This window comes from Grampus griseus (assembly GCF_964374135.1).
Source record: "Grampus griseus genome assembly, chromosome: 8".
In the NCBI taxonomy this organism is placed as follows: domain Eukaryota; kingdom Metazoa; phylum Chordata; class Mammalia; order Artiodactyla; family Delphinidae; genus Grampus; species Grampus griseus.
Genome location: NC_139002.1, coordinates 45,881,748 through 45,901,747, shown reverse-complemented (window position 1 = coordinate 45,901,747; position 20,000 = coordinate 45,881,748). Strand labels below are relative to the sequence as shown.

Below are 20,000 nucleotides of genomic sequence, written 5' to 3'. Positions count from 1 at the left end.
ATAGTGATCTGCAGCGAAGGAGAAGAGCATTGCAGATTCTTGCTCCCTGGGCTTTTCACTCACACTAAAACAGGGTGGTATTCAGGTGAGACCAAGGGGTGGAAAGCAACTGAAAGGCAAACCAAGAGGGCTGATGTTCTCCTCTGGGACACCAGCAGCCGTCTCCAATGGCAGTGACTTCCCTACCCTCTGTCTGTGTGGTCCATACTACTTGCTCCCATGACAGTGTCCTGCTAATGGCCTTGAATTTGCTTTGTCTGATGACTTTTCTGGATACTTATAAATTTAACTAAAGTCATTTTCCTGGCTGATTGATACAACATACTCCCATGTCTATTACACGAAACAGAACCATTTTGTAACCAGAAAAATAAAAAAACTTTTAATGAAAATCTGAAGTTAAAAAAAAGGCTCTCTTTCCCCTTTTCAAGAGGCCTGAAGCTCTAGCAGCGACAGGGAAACATGTTTCAGGCTGCCAGATTAAGTCAAAGGGACTGGGAAGGTGTGTAAAAATGGTTACATGTATTGGGAATGCCAAAAAGGGGCGTCATGGGGTGACAGCTTGAGAACTATAGTCACATCCGAAGTATCAAGTGACCACTTGAGTGTTACCGATGACCACAGTAGTGATAAAGTCTGTTGACTTTGCATCTCAGGGGTTTGCTGACCCAAGAGAAATCCCAGGGGGAGGAAATAGCACCAGCAAAAAAAAAAAAAAAAGACGAGGCTCCCCCTCTGCCCTGCAAACCCAATTCTCTATTTCTCACTGCTGGGTAAGCATGCTTCCCAGGGGCTTTCAGACACCTGCAGGAATAGGCCAAATCACACACCAGCTACTAAACAAAACTTTATTTTCCTTTGATACAAAAATTAAATAGCAAAGTTTATTTATTTATTTATTTTTGTACAGTGATAAATTAGAAATTTACAGTACAGACATCAATGCAGACATACGTTTGTACATCCTCAAAAGCAGGGTCCATTTCCTCTGACGTTCAGCAACTCGTTCAGGGCATGTAGAAGGGTTTGCCTGGTACCTCTGTGTCGAACATCTAAAAGTCCCTCAGGTAGGCCTCGAGGTGGTCGGCGCTCGGGTGGCACGGGGGCCCGAGAACAGCCACAGAGCACGAGCGTGTCTGCCTCACCAGCAGGCCGAAATTCATCTCTGCGTAGATCACACCTGATATTTATTCTGCCTTTCCTACAAAGAGCTCGAGGGGCCTTTGTCCTCCTTCCTTCTAAAGTCTCACAACATCCCTGTGAGGTAGGAAAAAATTCAGGACCACCTAGATGCCCCACGGGGAGACACCTGGAAAGCAGCCTCCCCTCCCCAAACCCTCAGCCATACCAGCCCGAGCCCTCAGCAGGATGGGGGAAGGTGCACACCTGGGAGAGCAGATGGACCCAGCCTCCAGGGGGCAGAGGCTCTCGCCCCCTCCCCGGAAGCCTTCTGGGATGACAGTGGTCATGTACTGAATATTGTAGGCGATCAGGGAGCTACAAAAGCTTGGAGGACATGGCTCATAGGACCCCAAGCAGGCCCTCTACAAGTTGCCTGGGTGAATACTGGAAATTTGCTGATGCAAAGAAGAAGGGAAATAAGGCAAACCAGGAACAGGCAACTGGGTGTACCAAGGAGAAGAGGCCTATTGGGGAGATCCGGCGTTCACTTCCCTCCAGGTAACACCCAGTGGGCCATCACTGCACATGTGCGTGGCAAGAGGCAGTGGCAGACAGCTCAAACCAGGCCGCAGTGAAACAAAATCCATTATTTAAGGCTCTGGTATCTGATCCTTGGTAGGAGCAAAATGCTCTCCTAGGAGTTTCCAAGATCTACAGCCTAGGCCCAGAAGAAAAATGAGAACCCGGGTCCTTTGCCAGACATAATACAAACCCAGACGGGGACTCTGAACCCAAGTATAATAAAGGAACAAAAAGAACCATCAGAGTCCAATGACTCGACATCTCTGGCTGGAATAGCAACTCTCTCCAATCTCCTCCATCATAGAATGAAATGCAGGATGTATAACAGATCGATTCCGGGGGCTCCTTCCAGAGTCTGGGCTCCACAGCCCTCTCCCCTAACTGCCACCTCGCCAGAAGCCGAGGCTTGCACCATCCTGGTGAAATCTTAAGTTGAGTCTGCCTTCCAGGGCTGAGGCTGTCGAGTTTCTCTTTACACCCTCGGGCCTCGGCTTGGTTCCCAACACCGAATTCCGTGACCAGGGGGCTGAGGGGGGCCAGAGAGGACAGGGCTGGGGGTGCCGGTAACATCACAATTCAGAACCTAGATACAGAAGTTTCCCAGGCTCCAGGTTTGGAGGATGCAGGGGAGGGAGGGCCAGGGGAAAGCAAAGTCAGAGAGCATCTCAGGGAAATAAAAAGTGTCACCGCTTCTCCTGTTGCAGGTCCCTGGGTGAGCTGCCAAATCAGAAGCAGTCTCAGAGATCAGGAGACAGGTCTCCATAGAGGAAAAAGGATATGAATCAACCAAGCAGCTCCATCAGGCGGTCCCGGCCAGTTCCACTCTTCCCATGTTCCTCTGCCCTGAGGTGTGGCCTTTATGAAGGAGGAGAAAGGAGTTTGCCAGAGAGGAGGCTGGACAGAGGTGCCCTTGGTCCCTGTTGAGGCCAAGGGATTTTGTAGGAAGCTATAATTATACCTACTTATTCTAGATTTCCGAGAAAGAAAAAGAACCCTAACCTTTTCCCTAGCAAGATGCTGTCCTCAAATTCACCTGTACGAGTCACCAGAACACCCCAAGCCCTAAACTGCCTGCTCCCGAAGCCATATTAGATGTGGGAGTTCATGTCCTTGTAGCCAATGTTTGTGATCTTCCTAGGAGATTTCCACGGAGACTGTCATGAAACAGAGCTGATGCTTTCTGGCAAAACCCCTGTGAATCGATTTGCAAGGAATCCTGGGAAGGGATAAGTGATGGGTTAAAGGGAGAAAGACCCAGGAGGAGGTTTATGGGATGGTGACCGTGGAACAGATGGCAATTCAGTAGCCCCTGCGACTTCCTGAAACCAATGGCCAAGTTCAGCAGACCCAGGGGCATCCCAGTCCAGGTCGGTTAGAAGAACAGAGCTGATCCTCCCTGACATCCCCTAAGGTGCCTAACACAGGGCTTTACGCACAGTTAGCACTCAGTAAATGTGCTGATAATTAACCTTTTTTAAAACCAATACCAACTTAACAGGTGATGGATTCGTTTCAAGGTAACTGATATCTAACTCTTGGCCACAAAGCTCCTTTCTTAAAACCGTAAACACTCTCGGTGGTCTGGAATGTGAAAGGAACGGCCTATAAGCCTGTGACACTGCCAAGGCTACTCATCTATTCTGCACCGATGACGACTTCTGATCAAATATATATTTCTCCTGTGAAGGCAAGAGATTTATGGAAGAGACACGTTACAACCCAGAAAGCTCCAAAACTTGGGGGTCCAGGTTCACCCAAGTACTCTTATTGTTCCTTATTTGTTACTATTCGTAAATATTGAGCACCCTTTCCATGCCGGGCCCTCTGCTAGGTGCTGCGTCGGTCACACGATCCCTGAAACATTACAAAGAGAACTGCATTCCAATCCCCTGCCTGGTCCTTCTTTCCTTTCCTGGGCCAGAGTCTCCGCACAACTCCCAAGACACTGGAGCGGAGCGTGAGTAAGGGCAGGCTCTGCCCCTGGGTGCATGCTCCAGGGCCCCGGCCAGCTATGGGAACCATCTGCAAGCAGCACAGGGCGTTCACATTTTACATGTCATAGGCGATGCAGTCTCAGATGGAGTTCAACTGGTCCTTCTGGGGATCATTTCTCATGCTCCTGGAGCCCTGACCCAGAGTCCAGCCAAGGTACTCACGCTCAGCACACACAGCAGGGGACACCGGTGCCCACTCAGCATCTGTGTCCAAAGCCCCAAGCCTCTGCCTTCCAAAACATGCAACAGACCTTACGTGTATCTTCATCTCAGACAGGTCAAGAACCACACCACAACACAGAAAGAAGAAAGGAAAATGTCAAACCAGGGGGCATAAAGCTCAAACCAAAAAAGACATGCTTATTTCCAGAATTTGAACTCCTCTTTGGAAATCTGAGTCCCTGGAAATATTTTTCCACAAAGAAATGTGATAGAAGAGCTTTCCTACCTGTTTTAAAGGGGGGGAGGAGCATGAATAAATAAATAAATGAGTCATCGCAAGGTAGTTGCTGAAGCAAAGACAGGTATGAACTTCAAGGACAGCAACCTGTGACATCATCAATAATTTGTCCCAGAGATCTGGTGACTAGAAGGCCTGAGGCGGGTCAGGGGAAAGGCCAGTTACAATTGTAAAAGAATCGCAGCTTTTGAGAGTCTGCTAGGGGGTACCCCCTTGCAAGGAACATAAAGCATAAATTTTAAAAGCTCTGGATACCTCTGCAAAAGGCAATTAAGACCTGTGCCGTTAGAGTTTGCAGTTCACTTCATACGGTCTACACTTTATTCCCCACGAACCAATCAAGCTCCTGGCATTCTGGAGATTCATTAAGCACCATATAAATACTCCAGGCCACACTGCCTCCAAGGAAATCTTACCCGGAGCCCTTGCCAATTACTAGGAAATAATTATGCACCAAGTAGTTGGATTAGCTGTCCTTAGCTCCCTTTACAAAATTGAAAAAGTCTCCATTGTGGTAAGCAGACCAGACTCTGATAACATTCTTATGCTAAAGGAAAAAAAAAAAAAAAGGCACTATCATTCTGAGAATGCAAGCTGACCATAGCTTTAAAGTCAGCTGAGTAACTGTTATGTCATGGTCCAAGAATGTGCTTTTAATTGTAATTGACACACACAAGTTACATAGCTAATCTGTGTGAATGCAAAGTTGCCAAGAAACGTAACATTTTAGCTCTTCCAGACTGGCGTCTGCATAGATGCAATCACACAAGTAAAATATATTAAGTCCCCATTGCTCAATGCAGTCGGTCTCTGGGGTGGGTAAGGTAAGTCGACTTGGTAAATATCATTTTCCTCTGAATTAAGTGATTGTGGAGAAAGTGAATCACCCTTCCTTTCCCCCTCATTAGGCATGCTGCAGTGCAAACATTCCTATAAAAAATACCTGTTTTTGAGTCATTAACGTAAAATGGAGAAAACAGCAGCAGTCTGGGACAGAGCTGTTGAAATTTAAGAGGAAGAGAGAGAAGAAAAACCCACTGGATACCTCATGTGTGTTTGTACAGTACTTTTGTTTGTTCAAACAATTCTGTTTTATGACAAAGGCACTGAAAGATTCTGACACCACCTCTTGGGAGAGCAGTCCACAAAGTTCTAAACAGCAGACAGTACACCACAGAAAATGTTTATGTTAGACCAGCCAAACTCTAAAACTCTTGTAACACTTCTCTGAACCCGGCGTTTCCAGTGTTTATAGATTGCTTTGCTATCTGAAAGACCCAGTTAGTATTTAAAATTTTTAAAGGGTTAAAAAAGTTAATCTTTCTCCCTGCAAGTTGCCTACTCACAGCTCAAATCCCACCCTGCAGGGAAAAGCAGCATCGCCCTGGACCTCCTGGAATCTAGGCAGGACCTCCACGCTCCAAGCTGCGACCTGCTAAAGTGATCAATGTTTTGATTTTTCACAGCTTTGAAAGCCTCTAACTGGCTTTTCCATTTTGGATCATTCCAAAGTCCGCAGCAAAAATCATTAGTTTTATGATGCTGGGGGGAGACGGGGGAGAGTGGTGGAGGGTTATGGGGGTCACTTAAGTGTTGCTAGCTTGTTCAAACTGAGATTCACTGCATGAAGCTTTTAGTAGCATTTGCACCGCAATGCTGGCATGCCCCCTTCAAAATCTGGAAAGCATGGAGGCTGGCTAGCCTTATACCACAGTTTCATTGCCTCTCCCAGGCTTCACCCAACCATTCCCTCTTTTTTCTCTCTTTACCTTCCCAGAATTCACCAATCTGTTGGAACACTTCTGCCACGTGTGAAGAGTTTTGGCAGACCAAATCCACATGCCTGAAGTGATGCCTACCAACAAAGACATAAAAATTTTCAACATCTCAACCGCCATATTGGAGTCATCTGCGGAATACCGGAACAGCGCCCAGTTGGAGATTTCATAGAAATAACAGGCAATCACACAGGTTGCAGGCACCGTGTACAGGACTGAGAAGACCCCAATCTTGACCATCAGCCTCTCCAACTTGTCTGTCTTTGTCCCATCCTTTTGAAGATTCGACCGAATTTTGAACAAGGCCACCAAGCCTGCAGCAATGAACAAAGTTCCAATCACCAAGTAAGTGAAGAGAGGAGCCACCACAAAGCCCGTGAGGGCATCAAGGTTTTGGTTCCCCACGTAGCACAGGCCAGTCAGTTCATCTGCATCCACCAGTCTCATAATCAAGATGACAATGGTTTTCACTGCAGGGATAGCCCAGGCTGCAATGTGGAAATAAGAGCTGTGCATTTCAATGGCTTCATGACCCCATTTGAGTCCCGCTGCCAAAAACCAAGTGAGTGTCAGAATAACCCACCAGATGGAACTGGCCATTCCAAAAAAGTACATCAGCAAGAAAATGATTGCACATCCTGTGTTCTTAAGTCCTTCTTGGATGAGAACAGGTTCTGCTGCCTCTTCAAAATCGCAGGATATCCTTTCCCGGCCTACAGTCAGCCTGACAATATAAGCAATGCTATAAATATTATAGCACATACTGAGAAATATGATGGGGCGCTCCGGGTAGGAAAACCTGGCAGAATCGATCAGGAAGGTCAGCACAGTGAAGGCGGTAGAGATGAAGCACAGGCTGGCCCACACGGCCATCCAGATATCGGTGAACTCCTTGGCCGAGCGGCTGTATAAGCCAGCATCATAGCCACACTTGAGAACGCAGTTCAGGCTCCTCTTCACCCAGATGTACTGATCAGAGTTGGTTCCCACGGAATGGCACTCTTCCCCAGGCTGGATGGGGGTTTTGTGAGGTAAGGGCACCTCCTCATCACCTGGCCCTTCCATGCACATGTGGTTGTGGTCATTCTGTGGTGGGAATTTGCTGCAGTTCAGGCTATCTGGCCAGGCAAATCCAAATTCCTTCAGGACAGGCTCGCAACGTCTCTTGACCGAAAGACACATCCCGCCGCAGGGGCCGATGGGGATATTGACCTTCTCCGTGCACATGGGCACATACACGGAACAAAGGAAGAACTGGAAAAGTCATGAAATGAGCAAAGAAAACAATGACTTGGAAGTTTGACCAAAGGCTTGCACAAAACTGACTTGAATGCTTCTGGGCAAAGTACGCATCTACTTTTAAATCAGTCTACAGGGTGTCTGTTGACTCTGACCTCAAACAAATGTACCTAATAATCCATCACTTGCACACTTTTTTTCTTTTGGGTCTAGCAATCCTTTCCAGGAGAACACAGATAAATAAATATATAAAAGGGACACGAAGAATTACATAATCCCTTTTTGCACAACACTTGGGGAAATAAACCTTAAAAAGCTGACTTTGAGTCTCCCTCCCCTTTCAGCTACTATTTGAAAGAGCTGGACAGACTAACCAAATGACTCAGTCCTTTGGGTGATGGGGTGATTTATTTTTACCCCCATTTCTTTATCACCGTACAAATAAATGTAAAAAAAAAAAGTAGATACGGCTTTTCTCACGTTAATATTCTCTCCTTTCTCTCTTTTATCCCCTAAAATTATTTTTTAACCAGTCTCATATTAAAAGAGAAAATGTCCTCACTGAGATACTGTTAAATCCAAGGATGGGATGCAGGTTGAAGCCTCTGGATACCAGGGGTTTGTTTGGCCAGGTTTCCTCAAAGAATAATAATGAAGCACAATAGGAAAATATAAATGTTCAGTCCCTGAAACTGCAACACCAGCAGGGGAGAGTCCAGTTGCTGTCCTCAATTCCTCCAGCATTGATAAACAGTCTGCTTGGCTCCTTACAGATGTTGTCTATGAAGTCTAGAGTTACAAGTAACTATTTTCCAGCATGTAAAGGGATCCAGTCCTGTCCTTCAAAACAGCTTGGCTGCCTCCCCAGGATACATGTAATTAAAAATATATATCCCTGCAAAAGCTGTTTCGCCAGCAAAATTGTCACTGATGTCAGGATATGTGCTGTTTCCAAACTGAGAGCTAGAGAATCATTTTCTTAAGTTTTTATAACCTAGTTCTAAAGTCCTGAAACTTCCAAAGAGACATTTTACCAGCAACAGGTCTAATCCCAACCATCTTTCTGAAACCACAATCCAACTTTTCAAATGACCTATGTAAAAACATGCACCTAGTAAGTCAGCTACCTGCCTGTTTCTTATCTCTCAAAAGTTACAACCAGAACCACAGATTTCTAAAGCTTTTAGCCTGGATAACTATCCTCTATTTCCCCCAACTTCTCTCTTTTCTAAATTTCTAAAAATCACTCGTAGCCTCACCAGTCAAAACACAACCACTGTTAACATTTTTAAAAATTTCCTTTAGGTTCTTTTTTTTTTTTTTTTTTTTTTTTATAATGAACTGGTTGGGGCTTCCCTGGTGGCGCAGTGGTTGAGAGTCCGCCTGCCAATGCAGGGGACGCAGGTTCGTGCCCTGGTCCGGGAGGATCCCACATGCCGCGGTGCGGCTGGGCCTGTGAGCCATGGCCGCTGAGCCTGCGCCTCCGGAGCCTGTGCTCCGCAACGGGAGAGGCCACAACAGTGAGAGGCCCGCCTACCGCAAAAAAAAAATAAAAAATAAATAAATGAACTGGTTGTTGTTATAAGATTATAATCACCCTGTATATGCAAATTCTTCACTTTTTATGGTAGGATGAACATTTTCTATATTATTACATAAGCTTTAATATTTTTAATGACTGCAAAAACAAACAAAAAAACCCCACAAAACTTCCAATACACAAACTACCTTCTGGAGCTTGACCATACTAACGCCTTTTTCCCAAGTGATATCTTCTCCCCCGCCAAGTACTAAACCTGCCCTTAACCCTGAGGCTAAGAAGGAACTCAAGCCATCGCAGCCATTCCTTACTTCGTGACCTCTAAAATCATGCAGGACGACGCGAGGGGCCATTCTGCAGAAACGGGGCAGGGGTGTTTCATTTAATAACACACCCAAAAAATACGGGGGGAGGAAGGAGGTCGGTGAGGGAGGAGAAGTTCCCGTCTCCTTATCTCTCCTTCCAAGTCTTAGCTGCAGCTGGCTGCCCTGCCTGGGACTCGCCCACCGAGCAGCGGCGGCCAGAATCCTTGGCAAAGATAACTCTCAGCTCCACTGGGGTTAGGGGCTTGGCCAGACACGGGTGGGCAGGGGAGAAAAACGGAAGGGCGGGGTGTAAGAGTGGGTCCTTTCGCAGGCCAGATGACTTACACAATGTTTTGGCTTCCAGTCCCTGAGAAGGGACAGAAAAGTGGGGGTGGGAATGGAAATCACTTCTCCAGGATAGTTAATACCCTTCAGACTTAGGAAGGGGGCAGGGGGCTCGACTTGGCAAGGGCTCCACGGAGTTAGTTTGGGGCGTCCCTGCCCAAGGGGTCCCGCCCGGGGTAGGTGCGCCCACCTGCAGCTGGCTGGAGCAGCCGTACTGGATGAGCGGCGTGAAAGTTGTCAGCTGCAGCTCGGCGTCCGTCTGCAGCTCGTGCCCCACCAGGTTGGGCATCTTGGTCACGTTGTAGCCCAGGTTCTGGCACATAGAGATGCGGATGGGGTCGCAGCGCCGCTCCTCCTCGTCCCCGAAGCCCCGCGCCTGCCTCAGGAGCAGCCCCAAGAGCAGCAGCAGCCGCAGGCTGAGACCGACGCCCCCGGGGGCCCCCAGGACGCGCGGCCCTGCGCCCCGCCAGGCCATGGCCAGAGCCGGGGGGCAGAGGCGGCGGTGGCGAGGGCTGCTCCAGCAGACACCCCCAGTTTGCACGGGGGAGCCGGCTGCCCGCGCTGCTCCCAGCTCCGGGAAAGGAAGTGTGATAAGGCGCCAAGGGCGACGAGGGGGCAGCGGCCGGGCTCTCCCGCAGCTGCGCGCGACTGTGTGGGGTATTAGACGCCCCCGGCCGGGGCCGAAGGACAGACTGCGAGGGTCATGGCTACAGGCGGCGAGCCTCCAACCCGGCGCCGGCCGCAGCCGCTCAGCGTCTCCGCGAAGCCCGCCAGCACGCAGCGCCGCACCGCTCTCACCACCCGAACCCTCCGAGGCGCTGGAGTTTTGCTGGGCGGTGGCGGGACGGGACGGACAGCGCGCCTCTCCAATGGCCGGGCGCCGTGGCCAGCGAGGGGCGGGGCCGCTCTGCCCTGGGCAGGGTAAGGCTCCCGCCCGCCCGCCCCCCTCCTCCGCCCCTCCCTCCCGTCCCGTAGCGCTCCGCCCCGCTTCCCGGCTCTCACTTTACTCCCACCCGGTTCGCAGCGCTCGGGGGCCAGGTGGGGATGGAGCCGAGACGCTCCAGCCGGGCCAGCCTCCCCCTTCTCTCCCAGGTGAGAAGCGCTCCCAGAGGAGTCGGCTCCCTTTTCCTTTTTTACTTCCAGCTGTCACCTCAGCCCGTGGCCACTTCCCCATCAAGCAGAGAAACGTATACAAAGAACATGGGATTTGGCTTTACAAAGATTGTGCCTTTAAATCCGGCTGTGTGACCTTGAGCAAATTGCTCAGCCTCTAGGCGTCAGTTTCCTCATCCGTAAAGAGACTTGGGAGGATTAGAGATAACGCGTAAAATGCTTAGCACCGTGCCTGGTACAGCGTGAGCTCGCAGCTATTTTCACTCCGAGCTTGCTTGGGTTGGAGCCCGCCCCCCCTCTCCCCGCCCCCAGCCTCGGCCTGACCTGCACCCGGCAGCTGTCTGTCTCCAGCCGCGAATGGGGGAGGCGCCCCGGAGCAGCAGACCAGCCAACGGTCTCGCGCTCCGATTTCCTCACCGTATGAAATGAAATTCCACAGGGGGATTCGAAAGGAAATGAGACCGGGACGCTCCGTGCTTCTCGGCCCGCCGCCCTTCCTGTCTCGGGGACACGGTTTCTAAATAAGGTTGGGAGGGTGAGAGGGCAGGAGGGGAGAAGCTTGACCTGTGCATGGGGGGCTGAGAAGGCGCACAACCGCCGGGGCTCCCCTTCCCCAGCCTCCCGGGCATCCCTCCCCTGCAGCCTGCATCTCTTTCTGACTTATTCTGCTTCTGCGGGAGTCCTGGGGCTCATGCCAGCCGTGTTTCGATCCAACTTTTCCCTCTCGCTACCAGCCCTTCTCCCCACCCGCCCCTCCTTGGACGGAGCTTTGTGCTAGCCCACACTCTCCACTTTCCAGTCGGGCCAGGGAAACCCTCAGCAGGTGGATTCCTAAGCCATTTACTCGTTGCAGGACTGTGGTCAAGCCAGTGTGCCTCTCGGAGCCTCAGACTGGCCATCTGTAAAATAAGGAAGTTCGTATCTCCCCCCACACGGTTGTTCTGAGTTAAATGAGATAATGCGTGTAAATCGTTGAGCGCACTGACACATCCTAAGCGCCGAATAACTTGGTTATTGTTCTTGTTGTGGGACATCTTCTGCAGCCCAGGTCTGAGGATCTGGGTTAAGAGCTTTCTACCCTCTTCCTGAGGTATTTTGGCCCAACACTTACACCACTGTTTTCCAGGGACTTGATGGCAGAGACCAAGTTTGAATGTGTGTTTATAACCTCACATTTCAGCTAAGTCTGGCATATGGCAGAGGCTGGACGCAAGTTGGAAGGGCCTCTGTACCACTCATGTGGTGCTCATTCATCTTTGCAGAGTAATGCATGAGACCATTGGCCTACAGAGATGAATAAATGATTAGATGAATGAATCAAATGAATAGATGATTCTCACCCTGTAGGAACTCACAGGAGGAGACAAAGAATAAAAAGACAACTGTAACTCGATGTGTAAGTGCACACAGAGAGAGTTGTGGGTAAATTGAAGGTAGAGGTAGCTGAGTTTGGAGGGCTGCCCAAAGGGGGATGGTCAGCACAATTCTGAGCTACTGGACAAAGCAGAGCTATGTGCGATTGGCACTTCTCCTACGGCACTTGCGGGGAGGGGAGGGGAGCTTGCTTTGTGCTAAAGATATGTGTACATGGTTTATTAAACAATGGAGTCCATGAGGTAAAGAAGCAGGAGTTGTCCCTCGCACAGGGCCTGGCACACAGAGGGAACCCACTGGTGTTAGGTGAAGGAATACTATTAAGTCAATAGCAAATAACTCATATAGAACATTTACTTTGTGCCAGATACTGTTTTAAACACTGTACGTGCATTATGTCATTTATTTCACACAACAGCCTGAGAAGACTGATGTTCCGAGAGGTTAAGCACTTTGCCTAAGAACACAGAGTAAGTGACAGAGAAGGACTCAGATGCATATCTGCCTGGCCCAGAGGTCTGTGTGCATGGCACTGCTCTTACAGAGGAAGCTGCTTGACACTTGGCCTAATCCGTAGTTAAAGATGATACTTTTGTGATCTGGACCTCTCATTCCTAGAGCCCGGGCATCCCTGCCTCAGCCTGCTTGAAGCGACTGTCTCCTTTGAGAACACTTGAGAAAGCCCCTTGCCCGTCAGAAGCTTTTCCTGTCAACAGCTTTTCTTTCCCGGCATGGAACTCATCGCAGGTATTTTCCAAAAAAGAAAGCCAGGGGAATCACATTTCAGTCTGAATGTGGGAAGAAAACAAAGACCACGACTTAGAACTAAGTCTGAATGGCCTGGAGCGCCTCAGCCTCCCTCTCACAGAGTGGTTTACACAGTCGACAATCTGCGCCTGGTGACAGGCATGGCATGTTTGTCTTTGTTGCAGAAAACACTTCCCCAAGGGAGTTCCAGGCAGAAGGCTATCCACCCTGTGACACGCAGAGCGTTTAGGAGAGGAGTAGAAGGTATGGACTTGGGAATAGACCTTCTGTTAACCTAAAGGACAGGCCGTGGATCCCTAGTGGCTCTGGCCTGAGTGCCTAGGCAGCTTCTTAGTCCACTCCCTGAGTAATAAGGATGCAACCACTTTGGAGAGGCAACAAACATGACTTCAGCGGGCTGTTGGGCAGTTGGAGGGCTCTCCATTTGCATCTAATGAGAGGCTGGGTTCTAATTAACTCCTGTGATGTGTTAATTTTTCAACCTGACATTTTCTGCTCTCATAGATTCTTGTAATGGTTCCTAAATTAAAGGCTGCATTTGAAGACTAACGTTTAGGTTAAAATCCACCACCTAGGGGGGTGGGGGGGCCTATAAACATCCTTTCCCTCCTAAGGGAAACCTCTCATTTGCAGTTCTTTGCTAACCCAATTAAGTGCTGAAGTAGTCACCCTAGAGCCTGCTTTTTATTTCCTGCGAAACAACCCAACTAATCCATATTCAGTAGCTTCCAAGAAAAGTCTTATTCCAGCCACTCATGAAGAAACCAGCTTCTTTGAATCTGAACAGAACATTTAAAACTCACAAAGAGCTGTCTTGATAGAAAATGCAAGAAAGTGGTTCATTATTATCCTGTTTGGTTTTTGAGGGGAAAATTCACTGCGACTAAAACCTCATAGGGATTGGGAATTTACTGTGGGACAACAGAAGCATAGGGAGAAGCCATGCCCCATCCCATGGGTTTATGGACAGTCTAGGTGCTGCATCTTACCCTGCACGCGAACTAGTTATAAAACAAGAACATGTGTACTGAATAAAGCAGAAGGGAACACTAATCTTGCTCAAAGTTGAGGAATCAGAGGCCCCAAGTGGTTAAGTAATGGCAGAGGCAAATCCCCTTCTTATAATGGTTGCACCATTAGCTAGCAGAGAAGAATCAAGTCACCGTAGAACTCTTGGGTATCAAGGAATCAAAGCCCTGTTGTTCCTCTTTCCAAGCGTAAAATGGTACAGAGGACAGTCTTATTTGTTGGTGGTGATGGTTTAATGCACAGATGGTCAACCAATAACCTTTGCAGGAGACAAAAAGTAATGCAAACATTTTATACCTCTGCAACCTCGCTTCATTTCAGTATTTATCAGTCAAGCCATTAGCAAATGTTCAATGATGTTTAGTCCAAATAACCATTGTGGACATGTCACTGAGCTGAGTACTGAGTGGTATGCAGATATAAAAGGACGTCCCTGCCTTCAAGGAGCTTATAGTCACATTGGAGGAGATTAAGACATGAGACCAAGAGTGAAACAAGCTTGTTTATAGTTAAGAGCTTTTTCTTGAGCTCTCTTACTGTATTATACGTTTGGTTTCTTTGTTTCTGTTTTTTTGTTTTGTTTCTTTCAGTCTCCTTCACAATCCTCTGAGGTTACAGGCTGTGCTGAACAGCAAAGAAAAACACTACCTGACCCAATGAAGGCTCTCAATAGATATTTGTTGAATAAATAAATGAATGGGGGACTTCCCTGGTGGCACAGTGGTTAAGAATCCGCCTGCCAGTGCAGGGGACACAGGTTCAAGCCCTGGTCCATGAAGATCCCACATGCTGCAGAGCACCTAAGCCCATGCATGACAACTACGGAGCCGGCGCTCTAGAGCCCCGTGAGCCACAACTACTGAGCCTGCGTGCCGCAACTCTTGAAGCCCACACAGCTAGAGCCTATGCTCTGCAACAGGAGAAGCCACCGCAGTGAGAAGCCCGTGCACTGCAAGGAAGAGTATTCCCCGCTCGCCGTAACTAGAGAAGGCCCACGCGCAGCAACAAAGACCCGATGCAGCCAAAACTAACTAACTAAATAAATTTATTTAAAAAAATAAAATAAATGAATGGTTCAGGTTCTAAGTGCTCTAGTTCTTCAGAAAAAAGAGAGCCTTTTTATGTGCTGGGTATAGGTGACAACCAAAATACAACCTAACTGGTCCCAGAATGATGGTCAAGTCTATTCTATAAGCTGGTCCTGCAAAACAGCTTTCAGCTTTCTTCTGAACTTGGTTGTTTTGCCAATCATTTATCTTCATTTTTTATTTTATTGTGCCAATTCCTAAGTCTTTTAAGGTAGAAAAGTGTCTTGACCAAATTGTTATTTGATTCAGAAGCCTGTTTCTCTACTTCATAAATCAGCTCAAGACATTTTCTTATCATTGTTCATTGGCTAGTTGACCACTCATTTCATCATTGTCAGCTAAAGCCATTAGGAATCATACATGCTACAACACAGGCTGTAAGCAGGGATCTCAAGCCAAGGAATTATAAGTCACGGGATCTCCTGTAAATGATACATTTGTAGAAAAATTAGAATGTGAGCTTAGCTATGAGGCATGTGTAAATTTCCAAGAGACCTTGGGAAGCATAGAAAAGAAGGCACCTGTAATGATATTCTCACAGACGTCACTCTCATCATTTGATACAGGTGAGATATCAACAGGAATAAAAATGGTGTTAAATAATTACCAAAGGGTGAACCAGCCACCTGCTATGGATAAGCAAGAACTAGACTAGACAGCGTTGCAGGTGGTGGTTTTAAAACAGCCTCAATTTCTTCGACGTTCTTCCCATTAAAGGGCAAAGTATACGTCCCCTTTCCTTGAATCTGGAAGGGGCTGTGATTCCTTCAACCAACAGAGTACAGAGTAAGTGACACTAGGTGACTTCCAAAGCTACGTCATAAAAGGCCTTGCCGTTTCTACCTTATTTACTGGGAAATTCATTTTAGAGCTCTGAGCAGCCTTGTAATGTCCAACTACCTTGATACCACCATGCAGGAGAGGCCACATATAGGCTTTCCAGTTGATAGTCCCAGATAAGCCTCTCATTCAGCCGTCCCAGGCCAAGTGCCAGAAATGTGAATGAAGAAACCATTTTGGAAGTGGATTCTCTGGTCCTCAGCTGTTTGAGTCATCCCGGCCCAGACATTGTGGGGCATAGAAGAACCATCCTTGCTGTGCCTTTCCAAATTCCTGACACACTAAATCCAAGGTTGTTGTTTTATGCCTATCTTAGTTCATTTGAGCCGCTGTAACAAAATACCACAGACTGGGTGTCTTATAAACAGATATTTATTTCTCCCAGCTCTGGATACTGAGTCTAAGATCAATGCGCCAGTAGATTCAGTGGTAAGGGTTCACCTCCTGGTTCATAGATGGATGCCTTTTCGCTGTGTCCTCACATAGCAAAAGGGACAAGGGAGCTCTCTGGGGTCTCTTTTATAAGGGCATTAATCCCATTCGTGCCTGTCCTCATGACCTAATCACCTCCCCAAATCCCCATTTCCAATACGAACACATTGGGGATTGGGATTTCAACATATGAATTTTGGGGGGACACAAACATTCAGTCTGTTGCAATGCCTATAGGTTTAGGTTGGTTTGTTATTCAGCAACATATAACCACAACAGAAGTAAGTAAGAAAATAATCAAAAGAGAGTGTGACTCTGCTAGAGAAAGAATGACTACCCAAAGATGAATAAAGGGACTTTAGATGGGGTTATGTTTTCAGTTGCTTGGGGGACAGTTGGGTCATGTTAAGTGGAAGCATGATTTTGCTGTTTTTATTTAGAAGTTAAAGGGCTTCCCTGGTGGAGCAGTGGTTAAGAATCCACCCACCAATGCAGGGGACACGGGTTTGAGCCCTGGTCAGGGAACTAGATCCCACGTGCCTTGGAGCAACTAAGCCTGTGCACCACAGCTACTGAGCCTGTGCTCTAGAGCCCACAAGCCACAACTACTGAAGCCGGTGCACCTAGAGCCCATGCTCTGCAACAAGAGAAGCCACTGCAACGAGAAGCCCGCACATCGCAACGAAGAGTAGCCCCCGCTTGCCGCAACTAGAGAAAGCCTGCACGCAGCAACAAAGACCCAACACAACCAAAAATAAATAAATATTTTTAAAAAGAAGAAGTTAACTATGGGGCCTTCCCTGGGGGCGCTGTGGATAAGACTCTGTGCTCCCAATGCAGGGGCCCCAGGTTCAATCCCTGGTCAGGGAACTAGATCCCGCATGCATGCCGCAACTAAGAGTTCACATGCTGCAACTAAGGAGCCCACGTGTGGCAACTAAGACCCGGTGCAACCAAATAAATAAATAAATAAGAAGTTAAGCATGGTTAAAAGAAGGGTGTGTGGGCTTCCCTGGTGGCGCAGTGGTTGAGGGTCCTCCTGCCGATGCAGGGGACGTGGGCTCGTGCCCCGGTCCGAGAGGATCCCACATGCCGCAGAACGGCTGGGCCCGTGGGCCATGGCTGCTGAGCCTGCGCGTCCGGAGCCTGTGCTCTGCAACGGGAGAGGCTGCAACAGTGAGAGGCCCGCCAGAAAAAAAAAATCATCTTAAAAGAAGGGTGTGTGACTGCCAAGTTGACAGAGAGTGACTCTGGTAGCTTTGTACTGTGTCCATTTAGCTACAGTAGAACTACATTTTCCAGAATTCCCTTTCTTGCATGATTCTAGATTGGGATTGGCCACAAGAGAAATTAGCCCGAGACTGGGGAGGTGGAAGTGAAGCAGCACTTTATGCTCTGAAAGTCAGTGTTGGGTGCCAGGCACGGTGGCGGTTCACGGATGTTGTCCCTAACTGCTGGCTCACTTGCTGGCAGGATCTGGACCTGCACTATGTCCTTCAGCTTCTCTGAGTCCTGGGCCAGGTGCCTGAGTAATTCTGTGGCCAAGGGCTCGAGCTTTTGCAGGTCACCTGCATCCTCAAGATTAGAGGTGGTTAGAGACAGACACAGGATCCAGTTTGTCCCTGTGGTTCCAGCGTGCCCTCAACTTCCCAAACTTTTTGCCCAGCTTTCCTTCTTGACTGCAGGCCTGGTTGATCTGTACTGACCTCAGGCCCAGTACCCTTGCAGAGTACTGCACTGGCTCCCACAGTTTTGTCAGGTCTGATGCTTTTTATAAACTCTTGATTCTACCTTACTCAGAGTGACTCCGCTTCTTCGATCAAACCCTGACTGATACATCCTGTAAAAAAAGACTCACAGGATGCAAGCGCTGGCAGCTGCCTTAGAGTTCACCTGGTCACTCCTCATTTCTGAATGGGGAAACTGAGGTCCCAAATGTGACTTGCCCAAGTGGCACATAATAAATGAGTGGTTGAAACAGCTTGCTAACCTGCTCTGTGACCTAAGTATTTGCCAAATTCCTGTTTGACTTACGGAATTGCAACAGGCCTGCTACACCAGATCCTATTATCCATCCAAGCACTTGATTGAGCCCCTTCATATCAGGCACTGTGCTTGGTGTTCTACATAGATGACCCCATTTAATCCACTTGCCCTCCAGCGTATATCCTAAAGTATTGAATTATCAATGCTTCTCTCCATCTCCACCACCACCAACTGCCCAGCCCTTATCATTCACAGCTGAGTCCTAACAGGCCTGCTCATCGGCAGTCTCTTCTCTCTACAGCAAACAGGGCCATCTTTACACATCAGCTTCCACCATCAGCTTCCTCTCCTGCTGAAAGCCTGTCCGTGGTTTCCCATTGCTGTTGGGTTAAAATGTATCAGGCCTACAAAGTCCGGTAAGATCTGGCCCCATCTCCCCTCCGCTTCGGTCACACCCTCTGCCTTGCTCACCACACTCCAGCTACAGTGACCTTCCTTCTATTCCTAAAACATACCCGGCTAGTTCCTGCCATAGAGGCTTTGCTGTCTCCTCAGCCTATAAGGCCACTCTCCCCCAGCTTCCCATGGCTGCTGCTTCCTGAAAAATGTCATTTCCTCTGCAAGGTCTGCCCTGAACACTCATGTCTCACCCTTCCCTTCAGTCACTCACTCCTTCCTCTGTTTTATTTCCTTCACAGCACTTATTGATGCCTATCACTGTCTTGGTTATTTACTTGCTTATTTATCAACTTTGTCTCTCTGCTAACTAGAAAGAATCTCCCTGAGGACAGTGTTATTCACTAATATATCCCTGGTGCCTAGTAGGTGCTCAGTAAATATTTGTTAAGTGAACAAACCTGTATGGTACCTACTGTTATTCTCTCCATTTTACAGATGAGGAAACACAGTGCCTGCGAGATTAAAAACTTGCCTGGGGTTCCGCAGTAAATAGCTTAGTTGATATTATTCCAACACAGGTTTACCTGACCATTATGCATCCTACTTTCGAGGCTTTGTTGCCTCCACAAGTGTCCTCTGGGTGCAAAATATATCCAGATATTAGAACTGCAAGGAAACGTTTATAATCACCTACCTCCTTGCCTAGTCATTATATTGATCCTAAAGTTAATCAGTTAACCATTTATGAGTCCTTCCTGTGGGCACTGATAAGGTAATTGGAATTGCTCCCCCAAATTGGACAGACATTAAGGATCCCTCATTTATCACATCCTGGGAATTTACAGATGCCTACATTTTTATCTGATTTTCCTTCAGTAGCCCTCACTTTTTCAGTTTCAAGAATGTGACTGAATTTTCGACCTCCCTGCCCCAGTTTTGTCTCTTTTGCCTTCAAGAAACTATACCATTTATGTTTTAAAACAAGAAGAGACAGGGGATTTCCCTGGTGGTTCAGTGGTTCAGACTCTGCACTTCCACTGCAGCAGGCACTGGTTCGATCCCTAGTCAGTGAACTAAGATCCCGCATGCCACAGGGTGCAGCCAAAAATAATAATAATAAATAATAAAAATAAAGATAAAATAAGAAGAGACACATTTTAAGAAAACAATTTTCAGATATGTGCAAAGAAACAGTAGCAGTTGATAACATCTGTTAGATCGCCAGAGACCTGGAAGGAACTTTCCAGATCATCTGCTGCAGGACTCAACAGATAAAGCATCTGAGACCCAATGGGTGCAGATGGCTTATCCAAGATGGGGCTAAAAGTAGATATCCTTTACCCTGCTTCCAGGACTCCTCCCATCACATCGCACCGTCTTCCTTCCACCTCCTTACTGGAGAAACCAGGATCGCTGTGGAAACCAGGTTATGGGTAAACAGCAGCAGACCCATTACTCAGACCCAAGGCTTCAGACTGCATATACAGGGAGCTATGTCATAGATTGTTCTGTTAACCAGGCCCTTTCTCGTTCTCAGTAGCACTGCCACACGTGACCACTCATGCACTAAGGATGACTAGACTTGCCTCACCTGCCTGCCCTTCAG

General features: G+C 47.9%; 2 protein-coding genes across 3 annotated transcripts; one reads left to right on the top strand and one right to left on the bottom strand.

Moving 5' to 3' along the window:
- Nucleotides 1-834: 834 nt before the first annotated feature.
- FZD4 (frizzled class receptor 4) lies at nt 835-10,172 on the bottom strand. Its single transcript, XM_082660751.1, has 2 exons — nt 9,556-10,172; nt 835-7,190 (listed from the first exon to the last, which is right to left on the bottom strand). The coding sequence occupies exons 1-2, from the start codon at nt 9,838-9,840 to the stop codon at nt 5,862-5,864; spliced, it is 1,614 nt and encodes a 537-aa protein (XP_082516877.1). The 5' UTR covers nt 9,841-10,172; the 3' UTR covers nt 835-5,861.
- A 176-nt stretch (nt 10,173-10,348) lies between these two features.
- Nucleotides 10,349-14,666, top strand: LOC309826807 (uncharacterized protein). Of its 2 annotated transcripts, XM_082661183.1 has the most exons (5): nt 10,349-10,457; nt 10,918-11,004; nt 12,471-12,599; nt 12,785-12,863; nt 14,240-14,666. In XM_082661183.1, exons 1-5 carry the CDS (start codon nt 10,410-10,412, stop codon nt 14,257-14,259), a joined length of 363 nt encoding a protein of 120 aa, XP_082517309.1. In that variant the 5' UTR covers nt 10,349-10,409; the 3' UTR covers nt 14,260-14,666. The 2 variants fall into 2 exon arrangements, 1 of the variants encoding a protein (XP_082517309.1); XR_014297144.1 differs by lacking the exon at nt 10,918-11,004.
- Nucleotides 14,667-20,000: the final 5,334 nt, after the last annotated feature.

Bases quoted from the DNA above. Each gene is read 5' to 3' on its own strand.
- FZD4 (XM_082660751.1), bottom strand. From the start codon at position 9,840: ATGGCCTGGCGGGGCGCAGGGCCGCGCGTCCTGGGGGCCCCCGGGGGC. The intron at 7,191-9,555 runs GTGGGCGCACCT...TGACTTTTCCAG, and splicing joins GCTGCTCCAGCCAGCTGCAG to TTCTTCCTTTGTTCCGTGTA.
- LOC309826807 (XM_082661183.1), top strand. From the start codon at position 10,410: ATGGAGCCGAGACGCTCCAGCCGGGCCAGCCTCCCCCTTCTCTCCCAG. The intron at 10,458-10,917 runs GTGAGAAGCGCT...GAAATTCCACAG, and splicing joins GCCTCCCCCTTCTCTCCCAG to GGGGATTCGAAAGGAAATGA. The intron at 12,864-14,239 runs GTATGGACTTGG...TGTTTCTTTCAG, and splicing joins GTTTAGGAGAGGAGTAGAAG to TCTCCTTCACAATCCTCTGA.